The 25984-nt window shown below is 34.3% G+C and overlaps 1 protein-coding gene and 1 non-coding gene across 4 annotated transcripts in view; both read right to left on the bottom strand.

The window, feature by feature from the left end:
- LOC126914647 (uncharacterized) overlaps nucleotides 1-25984 on the bottom strand; it is a 132012-nt gene that overhangs the window by 82429 nt on the left and 23599 nt on the right. For all 3 annotated transcript variants that reach the window (XM_050718825.1, XM_050718826.1, XM_050718824.1), the window contains exon 2: nucleotides 8628-8883. In XM_050718825.1, the coding sequence (XP_050574782.1) occupies nucleotides 8628-8858 (231 nt within the window). In that variant the 5' untranslated portion in view covers nucleotides 8859-8883. The remainder of the gene's footprint in view (nucleotides 1-8627; nucleotides 8884-25984) is intronic.
- Trnae-cuc (transfer RNA glutamic acid (anticodon CUC)) lies at nucleotides 15789-15860 on the bottom strand. The gene has a single exon. It is a non-coding gene; the product is annotated as a tRNA-Glu (tRNA).

A 25984-nucleotide genomic window follows, 5' to 3' on the forward strand; every position in this document is an offset into this window, starting at 1 on the left:
TACATTATTTCACATAAATCATAAATATTAGGAGATCTAAATTTTGAATCTCATTCAGATTTTATGTTTCGTCAGCAATTAAATCATAGCATCTACTTAATTACACGACAATTTATTGACCAGTGATATTAATGAATTGACATGTTATAGTTTACATATTTCTCTTTCACAATTTTACTACTTTATGACAAACAGAGTAATCATCTAACTTGTAGTTTACAAAATTTCCTAATAAAACTTCTTGCTATTATGCGAAAGAATTTATTCGATAATTTGCAACTTGTGACTTGTAAAATTTCAGGAATAACATTAGACAAGTTATGGGTGAGTTGCCTGGTCATTTCAACTACCCTGGAGATTTTCAAGAGTAATAAAAAATCCAATCCACTCTTTCGACACCATTAAACATGTTGAATATCCGTGTTTCCCTTCTTTAATCACTTTTGCCTTTCGTTGACTGTAAAATTACACGGTGCAAATTACAAGCTTCTCACGGCTATGAAAGCATGTCTCGTGCGACTGGCCAGCTCTTTTAGTTCTCGAGTAACTTTAAAAAACAACGGCAAGCACATGAACGAAGATTAAGGTAAAGTAACGCGTTACCTAATCTTCGTCTTGGATACCACCAAGTACACGTTTGCTCTCAGCCTCGTTTCGACGAAACGTTATCTCGTCACAAGCGGCAAATACACGGGCATCGCCGTTGTTGTGTCTTTAGATAGCGCAAAACCTAGCTCCATTAACCGATACAAGTCACCAGATAGCGTTTTAACCGGTGATGGAGCAATACAAAATACAATACGTTCCTTATTTTCGTTGGGATAAAAACGTTGCTACATTTGTTCCCTGGTTCTTTGTCTATCTTTGAGTCCAGTTACGTTTCTAACAACGTTGACGTAGTGTGATGAGATATGATGAAGATGCATTAGTAGAATAGATAATGAGATTTACGACGAAGTGGGCTAATTTTGCCGGTAAAAATACAGATTATATCTAGGATACAGATTGTATTAGTGTCAAGTTTAAGAATATAGGATTCTGTATATTAAATAAATTTTAAACATACTTTTCTCACAAGCATGGACATCTGCTTTGTAGCTATAAGATTTCAGAATTAAATATCGTTTAAACTTGATTTTATTTATATTATGGCATTCTAATTATTTGTACTTGTGACAGTCTAATTCTATCGAATCGCTCGATGAATAATCGGCAATGATACTCCCTCGATAATTCTCCGTGCCTTCCAAATGACCTTGATTCTTCGTTCTTTTGTGTCTTTTAAAGCATCTTGAACCTTCTTTCAAATGACATGACCTCAATGGCCCCACATAGCCTCCATATGGCTTTAACCTTTAATTACACAACTTCGATGACCAATTCTAACCTTCAAATGGTTTTGAATGTCAAAGACATGATCTTAAAGACCCCTACCTCCCCCGCCACGCGACTAAAAATATAAGTTCTCTTCAATTATGATAATATATTATCCTAAACACATTATACATGTATACCATTACTAAACATATTTTAGACTGTCATATTAATATCTTAAGACTCTTTCATATAAAGAACGAAATGGACGCGTCTGTTGCCGAGACAGATGAGTAAGATGATTGATCTAATGGTTCTGGTTTGCAGTGTCAGTGATTTTCATGTAGTCGTAGAGACCAGACAACGTCTATCGATCGTTATGGTATTTAAAAAGGAACATATATAGATTTGGACAATTTTTTATTATTCAGAAAGGTTGTAGCTTGTTTCAAAATTTAATCGATCAGAATTTTTTTCTAGCAATCACTGTGAAGTAATGGGAACGGTTTTAATTATTTCCAGCCTTTTAATTTCCATTCGTTTGAGTCGCTTCAAATTCTTCGTTAACTGTATAGACACAGTCCCTCCGCGACGAACCAATCGCCCAGTGAAAAGTGTCTCCAATTAATGAAAAACCTAACAGGATAGGAATGAGAGGAAAAACAGTTAAAAAGAGACACTTAACTACCTTTACCCAATCGTTTCCAATTATCCAAAAAACTGGGTCGCAATTCCAGCTCCTTATCCGACTTACTTTGCTTTAATTGGATTTATCAATAAATTAACGGTGTTCAACGAGTACCGTGCAGGTTCTAGCAAAATAAATCGTAAAATTAATGGGACTAAAAATTGATAAACACGTGATAAATTGAGTAATGTTTGATACAGCAGACTTCATTTGAATCAATTGATATTTTCATATTTAATTGTTTTATTCAATACGCAAGCATTATTTAGAATCTATTGAACGAATTTATAATGATTCTTTTAGATTATGAAACAATATAATTTAAATGATTATCATATTTTTACATTATTAATGTAATAATCATCTGAGAATTATTTCTTATATTTTGCAACTACTTTTTCGTTAATGGAATTTTAAAAGAATACGAACTATCCGCTGTGAAGGAAATATTAAAGGTTTTGTGCAATATTCGATACAATTTGCCTAAAAAATTTCAATGCATGCTACTTCTATTACAACATAATTTCCATTAAATCACTACATTACTTTAATTATTACAACTATCTCTATTTTGCTCAACATTTTTTTTCAAAATATCCAAAATCTCACTATCAAATAAAAAGATATTTTTTATTGAAAATCTCATTATCACTTCGCTATCTCTCTCTCTCTCTCTCTCTTTCTCTCTCTCTCTCTCTCTCTCTCTCTCTCTCAACGTGGACAAACTAATTCTGCTCATTTTATAGTATATTTGGTTCTCGTTCAGAAACACATTTTCTCTGAAATCTCGAGCGTTTCCCTTCGATACCATTTTTATGGTAAAGAACGGGAAGAAGACACATAAACAGAACATAAAAAGGTATATATCGACGAGATATTACCTAAAATATAATTTATACGATCGTGGTAGGGTAGAATGATAACGAGAACGTTTAACCATTTATCAGGATCGGCGACGAAAGTGGTCGATGGACCGTTAGTCCCAAGGTGCCATTATAGCGGGCCGAAAACGAGTTTTATATCATTAATTCGTTCGTTAGCTCCGGCCAGCTAATGAAACAGTTTCGACGAACGAACCCTCCAGCGATACACTCCTGAGTTTCATTAATCCACGTTGCTAATTTATGAGACGATTAAATCGCACCGATAAAAATTACCATTTATCGAACGCTGCCCCGACAAATACAGACCGCGATTGTTTAATTTCATCGTTCACTGGTGAGCGAAATTACAAAACATTAATAATATAAGAAACAATCGAACGAGAAAAGTCATCGCTGTAAAATTACAATGAAAACTTGAAAATAGAAGGACGTGCCGGAACCGATTGAATGGTATGATATTTGAAACAATTAGATAGAGCACCGTTTTCTTAGAAGAATCTTTTAAGGGCTAACCAAATTTATGGACTGTTTAAAACGTTTAAATTGCTTTTAGTTAATTATATATCGTTGCTCAAGAATTTTAGTATAAATATTGCAGTATAAAAATTGCAAAAACGTTCAGATAAATACAACTTTTTATGTTTGTGTGAATTAACAAAAACCATTAGTCCCGTAACGATTTAATGACGCGAAAAACCATCGAATATGCAGACAGCCATAATTCAAGCAAACTGAAACCAAATTAAGGTCGAAATTAAATTGAACCCAGATGAAGGGCGGCTGGTTTGGTGGGATGGAAAGTGGAAACACGCGAAATGGAAATATGTGTAACTATGGGCAAAAAAAGAAAAGAGAGAAAGAGTAAATGTGAACAAGAATCTAAATATTAGGATATAGTAATGAATAAGCTGGTTTAAGTTAAAATGTTGTTTGTGTAGATATATATTTGTGTACACATGTATACATATGTTATTATATGTTGTATATTACACAGAAGTGAAATCCTAATCCTAATCTAAATCCTAATGCAATCAAGAATAAACAAATAACAAGTAGGACCATTCCTTAAAGAATTACTTAAAAAATCAAGTTTTTGCTTCTAATGTTTCTGTTACAAGACACGCAGTAACTTTCACTTTAACAATCTAGCAAAGAATTTGTACAGTCTATTGTACCGTAAAAAGATTTCGTAGGAAAACCAAACAATTTAATTTTCAAAAAGCAGCAGAAATTACTGCTACAATAAATTATATAAAACAAAAAATATTTCCTAACTTATACACAATGTAATTTAAAAATGTAGAAAGCGTAGGCCACTACTACTCCCTGCAACATTCCAATGTAGCCTACCATATATTTGACATAAATCTAATTACAAATTATAAAAACGCGCTAAAATGAACAAACTTTCCAACTTATCCCGCAGCAAGATTAACTATGAAATACAAGCAAACTGGTTAAGTAGTTACATCAGCTAAATGGTAATTTACATAGGATTTACACGGTGCTGTGAATCCAGCACATTCAAATTATGTACCGAGTAACCCATCGATCAACGGGAACAGGCGAACGTGGCTGGCTACGAAACAGATTAATTTTCAAGGCACAGGAATCAACACCAGAGAAATACACATGAATACGTTACGGAGAAAACGACGGTTCTAATCTAATAAAATGATCGTACTATTAGCTATCGATAGTTCGTTCGGCATGAGGCACGCGTATCCAATACCTCGACTTACGTGACACGTGATACAAGTGTTTTAAGCGTAAAACGTGCACGCAGCCAGGGTGTGGTAACTCCTTTGTCTCGTGTCACGAATGAAAAGCGAACGTCACCAGGGAGAGACCAAAGTAGCGTCGTTGCAATGTGACACAATCGCTGCATTCGAGTCTCCTATTTCCTGACAATGATGAACATCATCTCATACACCGTTTAATTGACGCGTGTTATACGATTGCATTCTGAGGTTTCGTTTCTCTTTTTCCTTTTTTTTTTTTTTTTTTTTTTTGAGATAGTTTTAGTTGGAGAATGGAGTTATTGGAAACGTGAAACGTATTGCTTGGTTACAATCGTTGACTTTACTGTTTGGTTTATGTTAATAATTAATAGTTTACCTATGCGTTGTTTCGAATATTGTGTTGATTAAGAAAGTGTCCAATGCTTGAGAAATGTCGACACTGTATGAACAGTTCGTAATCCGTTTTAGAAAATTATATGTATTTCATCAATCCCGTATGTATTTTTGTTGCCATAAATATACTATAATTTACAAATACAATTTATGCACTTATGCAATTTATGGCACGAAAGCTTCAACTCGAAATTATATGTACGTTACACATTTAATGCTCTTTATGAACATCAAAAATTATTTTATATCGAAAATCCGATAACATACATTGGCATTCCAATTAATGACATTTAATTAACCTAAGAAATTCTAGAAGAAAAAGCAGGAATTTTATTATATTTATGGTTCTCAGACTATAGTCATTGTGACAAGAAACGAACTCATAAAAATCTAGAAAGTCAACCAGTTTCCAATAACATTCTTACTGCAAGTAGTGCACTCCAATCACTATAATTGCCAAACATCCAAGCGACGAAAGCACATAAAGTACTTTCGTTTCGACACTCAAGGAATCCTATTCACACACAGTGTCTGTTGTACGGTCAGGGTTCTCTTTGTCACGAGATAACAATCGGTTCAAGAGCCTTCGAAAAAGAGTTACGACGTTAACCAGAAGCAAACAAGATTCTGACCTTTCAGCAACGTAATCGTGAGCGAGAAAACAGCAGAATGTATTTTTGGAGCTGGATATTAAATAAGAACCGGTGCAAAGCGAAAAAAAGGTACGCGAAACGATAGGAAAGGAGTCGAAAGGGAAAAAGAAAACGAGCGTCGAACGAGACGATGAAAGAGGTTGAGGAGAAGATTCTCCACGTGTCCTGTCGTTTAGCAGGCATGAATATTTACGTCTGCCTGGAAGGCTTTCGAAGATAGCACGTCTTCAAGATTTGGTGGTTACTCGTGGCTATAAACTGTGAATGTACTAGCTCATAAGCGTCTTGCCGTTAAGCTGTTTCTGAAAAACTCACGAATTCGCGTTTCAAAGAGATTTAGAGACTGAAGGGTAGAGATACGATATTGGCGTGAATTATACCTGCTCCATGTTCCTGCGTTCGTTTGAGATTTGCGAGTTTCCTAAATCGTCGTTGACAAATGGATTCCAGTAACGTGTTACTTTAGATATATGTATGTACATATTTTAAATTGAGATTTCTGAAAAGAGGATAAAGCAGTGAATTTGACAAATTACGCGACATGAAAATTCTGGTTCTAGTTTTCCAATATTAGCTGTGGTCTAATTAATAATTATAATCTTAAAGAACTTCGTGATTTTTATATTTATAAAATGAATTAGATTTCATGATTCGACTAAGGTCAACTAATACTAAATATTTTATAGCTTCTGTTCTAAGCCATTTTATAATATTTTATAATGCACGTAATATGTTCGTGAAAGGTTTCAAGAAGTGCTCGAATCTTTTTATGAGCTGTAGTAAACTCTTTCTCAATTTATATCTACTGACTTTTGTGTGGATGATAAGGTTTGCTTTTCATATCGAACTTGGGTATCACAAACGCATTCATCTGTAGTTTTCAGTGCACTATTCTTTTTCCTTTACGGTAAAGGTTTTGTTTTGGGCTTATCTGCATCGCTTCTAAATTTCTGATCAAACTGCTAACGGATAGAAGGGAATGTTTCGAAAACGCTGAAATGCACGCTCGCTTATCTGGTTGCATGCAGGAAGGCGCATAGCGGCCTTCGTCGAGGAATGCAGCTCGAAAAGTGCACAAGCGATATTGAAACGTAAACAGATTTCGGAGAAAAATGAAAAACAAACTTTGGTAGAAATATTGGGGAATCGATGGATAACGAAGTTGAAAGCTCCGCCACGAAAAAAATTCCTTTCGTCTGACGCTTGCTAAATTACTCTTGATTAAATGGTCGAAATTTGTTATAAAAGTAAGATAATCTTTTACAAAGTTATATAAAATACTTAACGTTCCCTTTTACATGAACTTCAAATCTATATTTGCCAATCTGCAATAAAAAATTGAAATTAATAGAAATATGAATCCAAATATCCAATAATGCCTATACAAACATGCAAAAGTGCAGATGCTTTTGACATAATTAACATTGATTTTTATTCAGATAAAAGAGACATTATCATAATACCTATTTATATTTAAGTACAGATCAGTAATTCTAACGGTAAATGAAAATTAATGTTGCCTATACGATATCAAAATATTTAATTAACACTTTTCCTCCAAAAGAGAAAATAATAATTTTTTAACTCCAGTAAATTTATCTTCCCAATCAATTTTGCGTATCAAACGTATCAATTTTGAAACTCGTAACATTTCGACTATCGAATCACGGTTCCCAATGGTACGCAAAAGAAAACAATTTCGACCGTAGGACAAACAGAATGCGATCGTATTTTCGCATTTTAGACACGCGTTCGCATCGAATCGAGCCACTGCTCGAATTACTAGAGAACGCTAGCCTGGTTTCTGAATCGAACGCGTTTCGCGCGATTAACGTTACGTAATCTCGTTGAAACGAGAAGCTAAAGCTTGATCGGGTCTCCTTTGTCCCGGTCATCGAGCGTTTAGTCCAACCGCGGTTCCGATCGATTGTTCTAATCGAGACAGGCTGTGTGTAATTGCTTCCTGCGGATGTTACGATTGCCGCCACGATCGAACACAGTCGTGGTCTGTACAAAAGCTGGGAAAAACAGCTTACATCGACATAACAAATTCTAACGGTACATGAGAAGACTCCTTTTCATCGCGTGGCCGAGAATTATTTCCATTCTTGAACCACCTTCGCGCGAGTCGCGATCGAGGCGCGCGAAATTCAATTTGTATTGATCACGTCGAAACTAGGAAAATTCAGTTTGATCGATGATGCGTGACAGACGACAGTGATGTGGGTAATTTCTGAAGCAGGATGTTGATCTTTTGTCGTAGTTTACATTATTCGAGGATCTTTTTCTTTCTTTTTTATTTTTTGAATACGTGTTTTACGAGGACAACGGAAATGTGTAATTTGTAAATTAACATTGTATAGTTAATAAATATATATAATTATAAATATAATATAATATAATATAATAATTGTAATTATATATATAATTATAAATTAGTATTGTAGCATTGAAGTATTTGTGGAATTGAATTTCCAAGTAAATAATGCGTGTTTTATAAAAAGAAGTAGTACTATGTATATAGTAATAGAAATAGATACGAAAAAATCTTTGTCAACGTACCATATTCGCAAAATTTTATGTTGTCAAAGTATAGAACTGTTTCAAATTCAATACTGGCTGAATCATTGTCCAAATTCATCTTTTCGTTGATTGTCTTTTTACTCTACCTCGATAATTATATTATACGTAATATCTTTGATATAATCGTAGAAATCGTATAACATTTTTCGTTGTATAATCTTATCTATGCATTTAAGAATTGCTCAGAAACATAAATATATTTTCACCGCTTTAACACTTGGTTTCCTATGTTTTACATAGCCAAGTACAAAAGAAATATCGTAAGAATGTGTCTCACAACAACTCTAAAAATTGTTAAAAAATCATATTCCAAGACTATGAAACATTCAGAGCAATCATTCTTCCATTCCGTAAAAGAGATTCATCTTACCTGAACAGCGCTGTTGAGAAAACAGTTGTTTTGACCAGGTCCATTAAGCAATCCTTTCGTGCTGGTAAAGCTGGTATTATGATCATTGGATGGTGATTTCTGTGTAGATTGGATCTGTCCATTTGTCTGACTTCCATGGACTTGATGGCACTGCGTCGATTGCAAATACCCAGTATAATCCACGGTATCTTGGGATGCAGCTGGCTGCTGTAACCCCATGATGGAAGCCATCTTCGATCAGCTACGTCAGTGTCATCTACATGAAAGGGAAATTGATATTTCATTACTCGATTCCTATCAAATACATTTTAGCGTTATTTAATATTTACAACGCTACGTATTTAATGTATATATATTAAAATTGAGTAGTGGAAATGGCAAACGATGTAAAGGCCAAAAGGTTTTTAACATGTTTCTGTTAATTTTACCATTTATATTACTTATCATTTAAACACTATGGAATACCATTTATATTACTTATCATTTAAACACTATGGAATTCCAGCGTTTAATAGCTTTAGAAATTTAAAAGAAGAATAAATGGTGAAACGTGTATCGAATCAGTTAAATTTATTTATTTGTGCATTATACTTTAAATTTTTTCAATTGAATTGTAGTCAGCATTTACAATCGCAGTTAAAAGCTGAAAGAAATTACTCTAGTAAAAAATTTAAGGAAATGTAGCAAATTATTCTGTAAATGCTAATATAGTAAACTATTCTACCATCTATGATTGTTTCACTCTATCCTTAAAATTTGTATTTATAGAATTGACATTCTTCTGCACTGAAAAAATTATTTCTTACTTTTATGGCACTTATGTGATTTACTATTTCAAATTTTCAATTAAAGGATCATTGGTAGTCACTTCTTTAAAAGAAATAACTTCATTTTTTTGAATAAAATTTTTCGAAAACTTGTGGTATTTTATAATATCCTACAGTTTGGTATTTCCATAAATTTGATTTATCATACATATTGTAACGATTAGTATTAATTTAAATAGGATAGAATAAAATTGACGGAAATAAGATATGAAAGATTCCCTTCCGAATTTTGGGAAGTTCTAGGCACATTTCATGGCAACGCGTCTCTTCAGGTGGAGAAAATATTTTTTATACCTCCCGGCAGAATGTAGGTAAATTGCAGAGTAGAAAATGAGAGGCTCATAAAACCATGATCATACGGAAGTCTCGCTACATAATCGTGGAACAAATTTTGCGGAAACAATAAAGAGGACGACAGTGGTCATGCTTTATGACCAATTTTCTTAGACGGATTAAGGCAAATTGCAGAAAAATGTGCGAATAATACCGAGGCTAAATTCAACGTGCATAATATTATTCGACAGTTAGCATGTAAGCTCACATTAAATGAACGTGCCATTTCCTCCTACAGTCCAACGAATGAACATCAAATTCATCACAATGTTCATATTGTAATAATAATTATAAATAAATAAATAAATGGATCTACAACTATCTAAAAGAAATTAAATACACTTTGGCATTCTTCCTTTTAACATTCGATATGAATAATTAAAATCTAACAAAAATGTTTGCAAAAAGAAAAATTTATATTTTTTAGTATGATCAAAATAATAAATTCATAATTTTTATTAAAAAGTTTCTAGACCTGCAACACTGCATTTTTGATCGTCATCGTTAATTGCTTGTTACTAGAACAACGGTTTTCTCGACTGCATTGAAAGAAATGTAATAACAGTATCAATGTCAACAGTACAATTCATACAACTTCAGTTTCATACGTTTCATATGCATTTAGTGTATTACACGTGAGGGAACGTGATCGTGGGGCGAACAGTAGCGTAATACGACGCGTATCAAGCGACAGTAACAATACCAAGAAATCGTGTTCAACGAATTAATGAATATCGTATCGATATTCATCAGCCACTCTCCTCATTCCTTAACGTTATACCCAGTAAAACATGGCCTTTACCCGGGATCTTCAAGGTAAACGACATAGCAAGAACACGTTTCTAATTGATTGTAAGTAAGTAAGTATAATTTGAGGTATCTTTTATACTATGACTTCATTCGTGAAGAAAGCAAGCCTTGGAGTTTCATAAAATAATTAATTGGAGGAATAGCAAGCTTTATTAATAAAACTTTACTTGATTGTTTACTGTCTGATCGGCTTCTAGGTATCACAGATCCTTTGTTACAAAATTTCAACAAATTTTCAAATTTCAAGGTATTAAAATTTGATAACGTAGAAGCTTTTAAGTTCCAAATATAAAAAATTGTTTAACTTTCTGGAAATAGCAGTTTCAAATATTTGGAACTTGATATGTTGAAAATTTCAATTATTTAAAGTCTGAAAAATTTAAATGTAAAAAATTTCAAAATTTTAAACGATAAAAATGAAAAAATTGTCTAAAAGAAAATTTCAATATTTCATAATTTCTAAATTTCTATTCTTCAAAATTTCAAAATTATTATAGCGTCGTAACAATATTTTCCCAATATTATATCATCTATATTTATTTAATATTTTTACTATTATCAAGCGATAATCTATCATCAGTACATTGATTACAGATTATCTCACAATAAATTACCTACATGCAATTAACAAACGTTCAAGCAAGGAAACCCTAATCTATCTGGCAATATTAACATCCTATTCTAAAACAAATCAATCACCACATACTGGTTAGGAATAATTTCCTTAGAATCCTTTCACCAGAGTCTAGGTTTCACCGCAAATCTCGATTTCTAGAAACAACCACGACAATGACAACTGCGTATTTAACTCGACAACAGTTTCTCCTCGAAATATCGTAAAGTAAACTAAAGTTTCTCGAAACGTATAAAAATTCCGTACGAATTGCGAAGAAAAAGCAGGATGCCACTTTTGCGTGAGGATTTACGCGAGTCACACGGGATCATGGTAACGGTAAATACGTAACACACGTATCGGCTCCGGTAATTTCTTTGCTTCGCACTCTCTATCACGTCCCCTTTTTGTCCACGAACGAACAATATTAGCTTACGCTTGTCTCGGCACCGTTATCCTATATGAATTTGAAATACGAAGAGGAAAAGAGAGAAAGAGACAGAGACAGAGACAGAGAACCGTCTCTGCTCATTTGCTTCGTAAGAAACAGGATGCAGGATGTAAACCATGTACTTTCCCGAGGTGTGTAATTGAAACAGGGTTCTTGAAAATGATTGCAATCCGATCGGAACGTTGTTTGCTTCCCTCTCGCTATGTCAGTAACTTCGTTTCATAAGCGTTGCCAATACAGATCGTTAAAATTTCATCGCCAAAGTATTGCGAACATGTATACTGGCTGTTAGAAATAGTTACACGACATCGTATCTATTATAACATTCAGAAGCAACTTCACGCTATGAAAATGAAACATAGAATATGATAAGAAAAATGCTTCATTGAAAAGTAAAGATACGCGCAAATAATCTTTTACTTTTATGGGAGAAAAAACGTGAGCACATTGCGGATTTTTATGTATTTAGGGGATTTTACTAAGGATTTTTATAATACGCGAAAATTCACAATGTGTACGCGATGCGCGAAAATAAATAAAATATGCAAAATGGAATAGAAATAGATAAAATATTCAAAATAATATAAAAATGTATAAATTATCCAACGTAGGATAGTTGTTAGAAGATTCAGTAGGTGAAACAAATTTCTGCCTCAGATTCTATTTGTTTAGCCGTGTTTAAAGATTAAAATATAATTATGGAAATGTAAAGTTGTGGAAAATTGAAGATATATATATGTGTAAATTTAGGTTGCACGCGTGAGCATGAAGTCGATTAAAAGTAGATTATAATTGTAGATACTGGCGTTTGATACCGTTAACATTGCGCTACAATCACGTTGTTATTGGAAGATGTATATTCGATGTAGGAAACGTAAATTTAGAGATGGTGGAAATAACCGTAGTTTATTGGATGAGTATGAATACAGTTATATCAGTCAAAATCAATGAGATTGCTTGACTACAACTATCAAACCTGTCAAAATGACAGATTTCAGATTTTTTACTTCTGTGTTTTTGGAAAGATCAATGTTGACTTTTATTGAAGTTGAGACAATTTTATATATTACATTGACTTATTTATAATAATCATACCAGCAATTTCTTTTTTCAAACGACTCCTTTCATAATATTATATTTCACTTATAGTTATTATTAGTTACCAAACATCATACATCAATAGATTCATCATTTATCTAGGTTTAGGATAAGCTGTATTGTTTAAATTGAATTTGAGATACGATACAGAACTCGGGCAGTATTTAAGATCGAAGAATTTCTATTTCCTTTTGTTGTAATTTTGTAACAAATATTTATATTTATATAACATTTTATTCTCTTATTTATATCGACAGAATTAGATTGAAAAAATGGAACATTTTGCGTAATACAGTTAGATATATAACAGACACAACAAGGTCGTAGTGCTAGGATTTTGTAGTTTTTGTAAAATATCGCGAGAATGATATCGTGAATATTTATTTTCTTAAAAAGTCGGCCAACATTGTGACCTTTTCGCTGACTCCATTATAACTCCAAAAACAGCACAGAAATATCTTCCCGAACTCTACGTCGTGGAACGCCTCGTCATCTTCGACGATCATCAAAAATAGGCTTCTTCCATACCAGTAAAACGTCTTGCCGCCGTTCTCTTTCTCTCGGAGACTCGGAAATAAACTTCAACAGGCTACGCGTTGGTTACCACCTTTCCGACTAAAACCATCGTCAAATAAACTTCCACGATATATGTACGTCACAAATGTAGAAATTCTTATTAACTCAATAAAAAATTTCCAGTTTATTCAACAACCATATGCTCGATGTCAGCAACAAAGAACAGGAGTGTTAAATTAAAAGTAAGAAGAGAAGGTTGCTCTTTTTACATGAAATCCTATTACGATATATCCCGCTGAACTAAGTTAAAGCACTTCAACAGCTCGCAAAAAATATTGTTAAGCCAATTTGTAAGAAGAATATCCATTACTACAAACGCTAATCATAAAGTTAATCTACCCTTGAAAAAGAGATAACCATCTAGCTAACGACTTCTAGAACCCGCAATCATTAAGATAAACATCTCTAAAAAGAATTTTATCTCTCAAGTCATCTCCTTCGATCATCGTGCTAGGTACATTTCAAAAGTGATACAAACGAAAGATTACACAATTATTCCGAAATTCCACGAACGAGCAGCAAAAAATATGTTTGACATATATAGAAAAAGAGATTAAAGGGAAAGTAAAACAATGATAGTGAATACGATGTAACAAACAAAAATAATCCAAAGCTAAATAATATGTACATGGATATAAACATTCTTCCTCGTGTAAAAAGGAGAATTAAAGAAGAAGAAAAGGTATATCAAAAACGTTATAAAAAATAAAGAATCACGAGTAATGCAAAGCTACATAATAAGAAACTTAGGCTCCTCCCAAGCCACCCTTTCCATCATTCACTTGCAACGAGAACGGAGAGGCATATTTTTTCACGCGTCGAAAGGAAAATTACAGAGAGAGGAAAAGGATTGTGCTGGGAAAAGATGATATACCTATCGGAGGCGCAGGAAGGAAGGTGTAGGACGCAGAAAGAGTATGACCGGACTGGCATAGCCCGACACGCTAAATGGTACCGGCTGAGTGGTCGGCGTTAATTTCGAGGGGCCAAGAAAAGTGGTTGGAGCAAGTACGTGCTCGAGTGCTAAAGCCGGCGTCGCTGTCTTCGTGGTCGCTTTCAGGGTTCGGTAACAATGCGACCACGATGTTTTTCACTTGTCAAGGGGACCCACGCTAACGTAGGCAACTCGATACGCGTTACGTTTCTGTACAGCCAAGTTTTTAGAGGGTCGTTTCTTCAACAGAGGGAGAGAGAAAGAAGTTGAATCGCAGGAAATCGGACTGGATTCACACGAGAGAGATTCAGGTCAATCAAGCGATTACGCGTTCATACACCAGCCTATCGGCTCTTTTATTCGTTGTTCGTGCTTATCGTTGCTGATGAAGAATCCAGTTCCAGCGATAACGAGTGGTTGAACGTTTTGCATCGAAGTGGAGGGTGGAGATTGGCGGAATTATGGTATGAATTTGTATAATTCTGAGGTTGCAAACTGATTGAGTAAGCTGAAGAGATTTTGCAATTATACGAGAACGAAAATATGTAGGTAAAATTGTGTGCGAGATGAAATTGAGTGGAAAAATTAGAAAAGAATATGATAGTACCTATTAGTGCGATCTATTTTCTGGTTGAAAATATGGATTCATACAAATAGCATAAGCATTAAGCTACGTGTATTGGAAATGCAATTTCGGTTAGAAGCTATTAGAGTGTACCATTTTCCGTTTGATTATATTGATACATAAAAATATAAACCTTATTTTGTATATATCGAAAGATGAAATTAAAATTCTCTAGAAATAGAAATCCACATATTTGAATCTCTTTGATATAGAGGGTATTTATCTATAGTTATAATTATATATGATTTATATACCTTGTGTACCAAATTAGTAAAAGCTCTGTGCTTAATTAAGACAGGATCAGTAAACAGATGCAGTGTAGAAAAAACAGAAACGTTATTGAAACAATAAGTCATAAGCAGACAAGAACTACAATACACAGATGAGAACTATAGATAGAGCACTCCTGTCTTCTTCAGACTCGATTAAATGGTATTACACAACATCTCTTAACCAAGACTCCTTCAGAAGCTTTTCGCGTTTTCACTAATCAAGCGTGAACAGTATCGGAGCGACACGGCGCTTTGAAATTCGCGTTCATCAATTTTCCGCTCCCAAATTAACCATTGTGAATCTCAGATTTAATTTCAGATTGCGTTATCATAGCGAGGCATCGTGGTACGCATATCAATACACTTTAAATCATTTCCATCCGCTATGCAACAGATTTTTGCAACTTCAAGAAAATCTTGTTTTTGTTCTTCAGAAATGGTAAAAGCCATATGGAATCTTATCTTATTGAAATAATACTGAATTTGGTACAGGAACAACTAACGTTTAATATTGACGCCTGATTTTATCGCAAAAAATAGATCTGTATGAATGTTATCTCAGTGATACATTATATCGCAAAAAGATGTATTGATGCGTAAAAACTAAACAAAAAAAATTAAATTCCGGTACCGGGAATCGAACCCGAGCCTCCTGGGTGAGAGCCAGGTATCCTAGCCACTAGACCATACCGGAGGACGAAAACTACTCTTATTCGATTTCCTTAAAAGTAAAAAGAAAATTAATGTGTTACAATACATTTATTATAAGTGTACTTAACAATATAAATGAATATAACAACAACATAAATAACAATATAAATAACGTTTTTCATGAAGCTAATAATAAAGAAAATGTGGAATGAAATGATTTTCCGTGTAACGAAGATGAATTATTTTTAACATTTTTTATACATTAATAATTATACATTATATTATCGTTATTATCATATTTTACGTTTACCATAACATCAAATGTATCTTAAAATCCCTCAAAAAACAATTAAACATAATTAATCCGATCGGAATTATTGTACAATTATCTATTGGAACATTCGATCTGCTTTAATATGCAATTGCACTGTTTTAACTTCTCTTTTATTAAATACTATAGCAACCTCTATTTTTATCATTATAACACCAGTCTGCGATTTATGTTGGACAAAAATTTTCAATTCCTTCATTGAGAACCTCGGAAATTCGAAAAGTTTAGGCTTTCCTACGACCTCCGGCGCATTATTTTCCTTCCAAAACTATCTTGTACGTGCGATGCGTACCGACATAACGAGTCTTCCTCGTTCTGAATGACAATGTACGCAACCGTATTTATAGACGACCGCCATCTATGCGATAGCCGAGTTTCTTTTCGTTTCTTCGCTTACGTTGGCCGCTTTTTCAAGATTTCTACGGGACTCACAGCGACTCTAACGGTATAATGGGTAAGTTTCTGCAATCAGACTGAACGTAAAACATACACATCCGATGTCGAGAAATATTTATCTTTCTCGAGCAAGAATCGACATTTCATCGTGGTGAACTTTTGTAATACTTCCAACTGTCTTTTCTAAATTTTTATTCCACATACACAGAACACGCAGTGTTCAGTATAGTAATTATCATATTGACAATTATTTCAAATTTTACTGTTTCATGCATACCTATGTTTTTGATTTATTCTATTTTCAATATCCGCGACGATTGCCTGACATTTTCTTTTCTTTTCTATAATTTCAACAAGATACTAAAAGATACAATAAAATAACACAATTTTTCTTAACAAAAAGGATAAACCACAACACGGAAGAATTACAATTACCTGAAGCTAAAAAAGCTATACTGCCAACAGCGTTTAGCACCAGTCCATTTTTGGCGACTCTAAGATTCTCATAGAAAATCAAGTAGTTTAAAAAAAAGCGCCGAGGCCGCTTCCGGAGTCTGTATACGGTACCGGGAACGATTATCGTATTTTCTCGCAAAATCCGCCTGAAGACGACGTCGCGATGGCCCAAAGGAGGAAAAGAAAGGAAGAAATCAGAGGGGACCGAGCGAAAAACGGAAACGACAGAAGGGGAGATCGTACGTTATGGCGTAAACGCGGGCTGCTATCGCGAGGTTATTTCCGTTTCGACGCACGAGTTGACGCCCGCGAAGAATCGACCGCGGGAGGCGTCGCGACGCCGTAAACTCGTTCAAAAGAAAACTGAGAAATTGCTAGCTTCTGCTAATCATTGGTCCTGTCAATGAAAAACTGATTTATTTCGCGTGTAAAATTCATCGCTTTCTGCAATAAAAAACGACGATATAATAGAAGCTAGGGACTATTAAGAAATCATCTATTTGGAATTTATAAAATTTTTTTTACGTAAAAATTTATATATCTTGAATTTCCGAAATTGTGAATGTTTAGAGAATATTAAACATAAATTTCATAGAAATAAGCTTTGTTTCGCTATACAGATACATGAAAGAATATTTTTGTAATATAATTTATCTGTTACAGTATTATCAAAACCTTGCGAATGTATTACATTACTCAAGTTTAATATCATATTAAACTCAAATATAATTACTAGCAATTTTAAGAAACGTATATCCCATAATAAGCCATGTAATTTTTATTGTATATGCATACTAAATTCCAGTTAAGTCTATGTTAGTCCATGCTACTTAAGTAAATCAATATTTCGATAAACATTAGGCGTGTAATGTTATTTACATGTTCCTACGTAATAATGCAGAGTTATTACAAATTGCTACTATCAGTATAATGATATTAGAATGTCATGCTGCTACAGCCATGAAAATAAAATTACTTTGCTATATGAACGGGCCATAGTACATACTTGCTACTGGTATAACCCCTGACAACGTAGTCATAAAGTTCATTAATAGCTACGTTTACTGTTCTTCGAACTATCTACTACCTACAGTTGTTAAAACAGCCATCTTTAGACGAAAGTCATTTATGCTACTTGGTTTCAAAAGATGCTCCTGTATATTTCGTTTAATATGCAAATTACAATAACTTAAGGTACCGATTCAATCACTGAAAAGATAATTAGTACTCTACTTGAGGACAGAATTAATTTATCTTTGCGTTAATGCCCTGCAAATTATTTTACCTAAATGATATAATATTAATAACGAAAAATAAAAAAGTCCAAATTGTTACATTTATATAGAAATCGAACTTTTTCCTATGAATAATACACACCACCTACTTGATTATTTATCGCATATTTTCAAATTCACCGATGCAAATTTAATCATCAATTACCACATCATTTTCGATTTAGCGTGACTTTTAAATGAATACTCGTAAAAGTGTTCCTAACTGAAAGTTGCATAATTTCTACCTCCCAAAGCCATCAGCCACATCTACATGACTCATCGACTATCATATCATTTTCACAATTATCAGTCGTTGCAAGTCCATTACCAACAGCGACACTTCCAAAGCCATGGTCCTCCATCAACCTCATTTATTCAACGTCGCACTAAAAGACCTTTTGCTCGATCGACCCTACCGATGAATAATACCAGGTTATATCAACACGAAGCTTGTTCATCGCCATATGCAGAGTTCCAATTTTACGCGTGGTTCGCGTACACGAAATTTTCGAGCATAATTAAAACACGTGCTGCGCGCGCGGATCGTTATTACGAGCACGACGAGGAATTAAATGAAAAATCGTGTTTCCTGGTCGAAGATATGGCGAACACGGGCACTGACGAATTTATACGCGTCAGCATCATCGCATTTCGCCGCAATGCGGATTTTCGCGGCCGTAGATGGTATTTCTTCTTTCGCGATATCGCAAACCTCAGCCGCTCGACGCGAGCGTAAACAATTACACGAAGACGCAAGAAGAAAGTTGGCAACGCTCCTCACTGAGAGGAGAATCGTTGACGAAATGGAAAAAAAATTTAGCGCCTGCTGGCCATCAGCGTAAGAGCGAGGATTCTTGGATGCGGTTCGAGAATGAAGAAGCGAAATTTTAAGAGAGTTGGAATGCATGCTCTGTGGAAGGTCACTCACTTTTTTGATGCCGAGTGTTAAAAATTTATTTGGAATCTTAATCGTTCCTGCAGCGAAGGCCAGGTAATTGTAGACACGAGAGAGTTGAGCGTTGAATGTTTTATTCTGTTACGATAAAACGAAAAGCTGAAGATAAACTCTTTTTACTTTCAAGACCGAAGATAAAAAAACAATTCTAACAGTAACTATACTGCGGATTTTTATACATTTATATTGTAAGAAATTTGAAAGTGCAATTTTACGGAAAATGCTCATAATATTAAAAGATATATAAAATACTTATTAAAAGTATAATACTTTCTATAGTAGTTGGTAGATAATTGATTCAGAAAGTTGTCCCAATTTTCATTCATCGAGCATCAATTGAATACCGAAATTGTAGTAATATATTGGAGGAAATTTATTATCTATCATTCCTTAAGATGGTTGATACAGCTTGGTTTGAATTGAGAAAAAGGTAAGAGAAGCTTCCATTCGTTATCAGGGTAAATGCGAGATTTCTTGGATACATTTGCAAGGTAAGAAAATGAAAAAATGAAATTTTTATGCAAGCGTAGTTGAAAGAGATTCTGTGGAAGGTTATTTTTTATCTTGGTATTGAGCGTTAAAAGTTTAGTTTGAGTTCTAATTGAAATTGTTAAAATATGTTTGAAGAAGAGTATTTTCTATGCTTTTTCGAGGTGTACTCTGGCTTGAATTAAAGAATAGGACGAAAAAGCGACCGGAATATGAAAAGATGAAAGGGTAAAATTGTAAGAAAAATGTAGTCGAAAGAAGTTCTGTGAGAGGCCGTTTCCTTCCTTAATATTAGTATTAAAAATGTATCCTGAATCTTAATTGAAAATGTTTAATATACTTGAAGAAGATTATTTTTTATCATTTTGTAAGATGGTTAGTTGAATTTATCTTAGAATTAATAATTATTTGAGAACGATGATGGGAAGTAAAACTAATTAGATTCTAACTTGCACTAAATTCACGTATATTCATCATATTAGAGAATCTTTTGTGTAAAGCATCTTTAATATTCAGTAGATTAAAAATTTCGCGAACATTATTCTTTAGAAACCAATTTCTTACTTATTAATTGCCTGTTTAAATTTCCAGTCTAATTAATTAAATTATTATGAATTAAAATATTAAATATGGACTTTCCTAATCAATTTCAAATCTATATAATTCCATACCGCTTTCGTCAATTAATGTATTAAGTAATGAACGAATAAGAGAAGAAAAGCAAAGCTCGATTTGGGTAACGAAATATGAACCCATAAAAGGGAATATAAACGAGAATAAACTTAGGAAAATGTTATTTTCTCCTCACGTAAAGAGAAACCATCAGAAACTTAATATCGAACCTCGCTTTCGGTACATTGTCAACCAGTGGCATGAAAACACGATTAAGATGTGTAAGTAATTCAGACTGAGATCAGTCGAATGCTTCGCAACGAATGAATATAAAATGGAAATGACAGAAGCAGAGAAAGAAGATAGCGAAGTGTGAAAATCGGAGGTAAGGAGCTTAAAATTCGCGGCGTTCCTCCGATGAAATGGAGAGAATGAAAATCAGTGAAATAAATCATTACGAATGTATTTGTTCGACAGAAGGATCGCAATAATTAGAATACATATATTTTTATTTAATAAAATATAAGAAAAGAAAATAATAAATACCAATTAAATAAATAATAGATCATTTACTGTAAATCCACGATTATCAGAACGCCAATTAATGAAACTGTCTTTTATTGAAACATTAACGGAAGGCTACATTTTTATCCAAAAGCTTTCGTTTCGTATCGGAGACACTCGATTAAAGTGTGTACATTATTGTACATTCACCGAGGAGGATTTCAATGCATCAAGTAAGATTTTAACCCTTCGTTCAGGAAAGGTGATCGACGTGGTAATTCCAGGTTTGGTGGAGCCATTTTTCGCCTTGGGGATTTAAGGATTTTCCACTTATATGAGCACGCCTCCGAAACTTTCCCCGCCGATAACACATTGAGTGGTTTGTAAGCTAAAAAGTTTTCAAGCATTCATCACGTTCCAGGGCCGTATCGATGGTTCCATTAAAGGGTAAGATTAAAAAATGTTTTCATTCCGATAAAACTGGAAGAGTTTGATCTTTCAGCGAAGAAATGTAGATCATCCGTAACAAATATAGACTCAATGATTGTTATTGATTTTTACCTTATTTCTGCTAACACGGTGTTCCTCACTAAATTTTTATTATAATAAATATAGGATAAATTACCTTTTAATATCTACATTTTTATTTTAAAATAAATACATTACAATTGAAAAACTAAATGGGGAGACGAAATACTTTTTTATTTTTAAGTATTTAATTAAGTAACGTAAGCTATATAGAAGCATCAATCATGAGATTTTCCTTTTTATACGACCATGAATTAGCAGGTTCCAGCTATAATCTTTTAGCCTTTGTGACGCTTCTTTACGAGTTTACGTTCGAAAGCGTCGATTACTATAATTTTATCCACAGATGTTCTTTTATTAGAAGTAACGTTTTTTTGTCTACGAAACTTGCTAATCTCAGCTCAGGTAATAATTGGTGTTCCGAGAAAAATAGCAGACAATATCTATAGCCGCTTCCTTGTGGTTCTTGCGGTTTCAGAATTACTAGATTATTAAACTAAATAATTCTATTACATAAGATGTCTTCGCAATAATCCTATATAATAATGCTAATCTATACACATAGATTTCATTTTGCAGCTACTTTCGCTTTTATTTTTATACATTTAAAACGCTTTACTTTAAAATAATCATTACGTACATTTGTTTACTTACTAGTAAATTACTGTACGCATAAAAATAATACAAATATTAATAATATAAATCTCTACAAAAGTAATACAACCTTCAAGATAAGTTCATTTGCATTAAACGAAAAAACTTCAACCACTAAATTATCATATTTGTTACAATTGTTGCTAAAATTATGTAGCAACGATAATTAATCATTTCTTCTATTAATTGCCTCGTCATTATTCATCTCTACATCACAACATAATTATCTAATACAAAAGAATACCTGTAAAACGATAAGAAGTATTCAACATCGCTATTATTAAACTTCAACCCCTTTGATTCCTTAAGGGATAATAAATCTAACGCAAACACGTATCCCAATACAAAAACAGTGGGCTAAAAGAAAATAACAAAGAGGTGTCTGTAGGACACAGCCAGAAATGGCATAAGCTCTGTCTTTTCTTGTGGGACATATCGTGTCTCGCGGGATTACGAGCGTTTTTGAGGGGGTGCGCTCGCGCGAATTTTTTGACGATGCACCTGAGCTCCGAGTATCGAATGTTGGCCAGTTGCGCATCGCGATTGCGATCTTCAGGAAAAACTCGCCGAACCGGTCACGCGTAAAATATCACGAGCTCTTCTGACAAGAGGACCAAGCGGCAGCAAAGTGGTCGCACCAGCATGAGGTTGCGGTGACGCGGTCCACTCGCGATCAATCTTTCTTTTGTGATATCGAATGCATAGAAACGTTTTGTGCTCGCGACTAACGCACGCCTCGCATTCCTCTGGCACGGATAAACAATTTCATTCGCGAGACAATGTTGATACTTTGCAACACTGGATCGTCTTATGGCGATTCTTGGCACTCTGTGGTGTTTTTAGGAAATTTCAACGCTCTACGACTTTCTTATACCAGGTTGTAGAGAAATTAAAGTTTTATGCAAAATGTGTAGAGTTTGTACAGAGAAATATGTATTATACATTTGATATAATTTGATAAATATATTTGATAAAAGAGATTAAGATTTTTTATTTATTTTAATCTTCAACCCTAGCATCGTTCGATCAAAACGATAATTCGGACGATTTTGTGTATTTGGGTCGGATTAGGATGTAATTTTGGGATATTTTGCTTATGTACACACTGACAATGATGCACATGCAAATTTTCATCCTTAAATTTCTTTGCTAAGAATTTTTATTTTTAGTGGAAAAAGTTTTGAACTTTCAATTCGATGTTTTAATTTATCTTATATAAAATAGAGCGAATCAGATGGTTGATTCATTCCGTTAACGTGTCTTATCGATAATTGATGTTCTTAGGATCATATGTGTTACTATATTATCACAATTGATATATTCAATTTCCAAATTTGCGTTTTGTCGTTTTGAAAGCGAATTAGTTGAAATTAGATGTTAATACACCAAAAGACAAGCAAATGCGTGACAACTAAATGATTGACATGAAAAGTACTAAGTGATATTGCATTCGGTATGTCATCGTGCACGCAATAATTCAGTATCGCATAGATTAACTTTGCACGAAACAGGTCAAAACGGTGGAATAAGTAGCTTCGTGCGTGCGTGAAGTTTGAGTAAAGACCGCAATCAAGCTACGATTAAACCTACTTAGTGAAAATGAGCTTATATTCTCATTCTATAAATTACGAAGCTTGTAAAAACAACGAACACTGATTTTTAATACGTTTGCGAGGATTTGGTTATTTAATTATTTTCAACTTCATTCTACGTCCTTCTGACATAATATTTAATTAAGCCAAGTACTGCATCTTTTAATTAACTGAAGAATACATCAACGTATTTTAGTTCGATTAATGTTACCCTGTGTGTCATTATTAGGTAATATACATTTCATTCTACGAGAATGTAGTTCGAGAACGTAGACCAAACTAGCCTGTATCTTCCAGTTGATCATTCACAAAAAAAGAATAGAGCTAATTTCTAAATACCAGGTTATTCTTTCGCAGTACCATACAATTTTCTGTCTTTTTATACTACTTTCCTTCCTACACGAAACAGTGAAAAAATAAAAAGTAAAAATAAGATCCAGCGAATTGGACTCAATCTTTAGAACATCCTTCCCGAGAAAAGAAATGCTGGATTTTATTTAAAAATCTACATAATAATGATAAACGTACAATGGTATACTTACAAGTAGGGAAACACGTACATATAAATTCATTTAATTCTATTACGAAACACGTTACATTTTTTACATTTTGAAGCACTCCGAGTAGAGATATACTTTCAAATTTTTGTTTGGTGCAAGTAATAATTACCAACTAAGTTAATGTGAATTTAAAATAAGGACTTTCCCTATTTGCACGCTCACCGTTGTCTACAATCTACAGTCAAAAGAAAAAATATGCATCGGTCGCTAATACAAAGGCGACGCCCAGTTTTGACTATACAAACACACACAGACAACAAAATTCAGGCTAAATTCAACGCTGACCGTGACGTACTACGCTTTTATAAGCCTGACGATGATAATACGAAAGAATGCTGACGTTCGTGATGATAATACACAGCCTCCTGATTATCGTGCTGTCCGAAGGCTCCACGAGGTCGCTTGAGTTACGTCGTAATGATGGCCAACCAACGAACCGGTTGTGGCCCTGGCCCTGGCCCTGCCACTGCACTTATTTGGCCCCTAACCCGATCCAACCAGACGAAAGCAAGGAGAAAAAAACATGGAGGAACCCACAAAACTGAACCACACACCTGGTCCAAGGATGAAAGTGCGAAACGCGCGAGAGGCCAGGCATCGTGAACACAAGAACGCCAACACGAAATTCGTAATTTACGAAACGACCATGAAAGATTCTGTAATCGCCGACTATTGAGGGAAGGTTCGAGCGTTTTCTGGCGTGAAGCGAAAAGGTGAGAAGGGTCTTCCAAAAATCGACGTCGAAATGATTGGTGTTTGATTTCGAAAAAACGAAGTGAGGTTAAAAGGATATCCTTTGAAGTAAATACGAAATTGTTACTATACCGTGGATACTTGCGCATTTATGGGAAATTTGAGGAAAAAATTCTTTACTTCTATCATACTTAATTATTGACAGAAAAGGCTGACAAAAATACAGGAAAACTACACGAGAAGATGTAATAAGCACTCGATGATCGAAGTAGGAAAGGTCTAAATGCTACATATTATACTTCAGAGTATAACATAAAACGTACCCTAAGTACATCTACAAAAAAAGTAATTCGCAAAGTGCGGAGTACTTACTTGATAAAAAAAGGCAATGAGGTATTTCTCCTTACGCTGCAGCTACTATAATTTTTATACTAGAAAATAAACATTCCTAACGATATCCTATAATTTACACCTGGTTGTAAACGTAACGCAAGAAAAGATTAGCATTTACCTAACTCCTTTCTCTCACGTATCTTCCGACCTTGAGTTCGACGTATCCTTTCACGAGTCGCGATTCAAGAAGAGCCTGAGCATCCCGCGAACTCTCCTTTCCTCGCGAAAATGCATCTATTGTTAGCATACAATAGGTGAAACAGTCAAATCGTCCCACTTTCGAAGGAACGATTGTCGCGAATGTTCTTCGCGTACAAATTCGACGACAAATCCATCAGGGCCAAATATTGACCGATATTACGCACATGGCCATTTGCCAACAATGAGAGACAGCATCGACTCTCTTCTCTTCTAAATACATCTCTTATTGCAATATGCAGTCGAATGCGAGGCTATATTTTCTCTGTCCCGTTCTGTTCGGCTGTACAGTTCTCTTTCTCTCAACGGATAAATGTGTCGGACGAGACATGATTTACTCGTGCAGAACTATTTTCGTCACTGGTTGTCGAGTCATTACTGGCAGGAGAACGAATCTCCTCCAGTCGCGGTGTCAGGGTCAAGGGTTCCGCCGCGGTATATTCTGCGCGATGAACGCTAGAACGCAATGGATAAAGCCGACTTGATGATACACCGATCGATATTTTAACGAAACATACTGAGAAATGAATAT

This window comes from Bombus affinis, chromosome 3 (genome assembly GCF_024516045.1).
Source record: "Bombus affinis isolate iyBomAffi1 chromosome 3, iyBomAffi1.2, whole genome shotgun sequence".
Lineage (NCBI taxonomy): Eukaryota > Metazoa > Arthropoda > Insecta > Hymenoptera > Apidae > Bombus > Bombus affinis.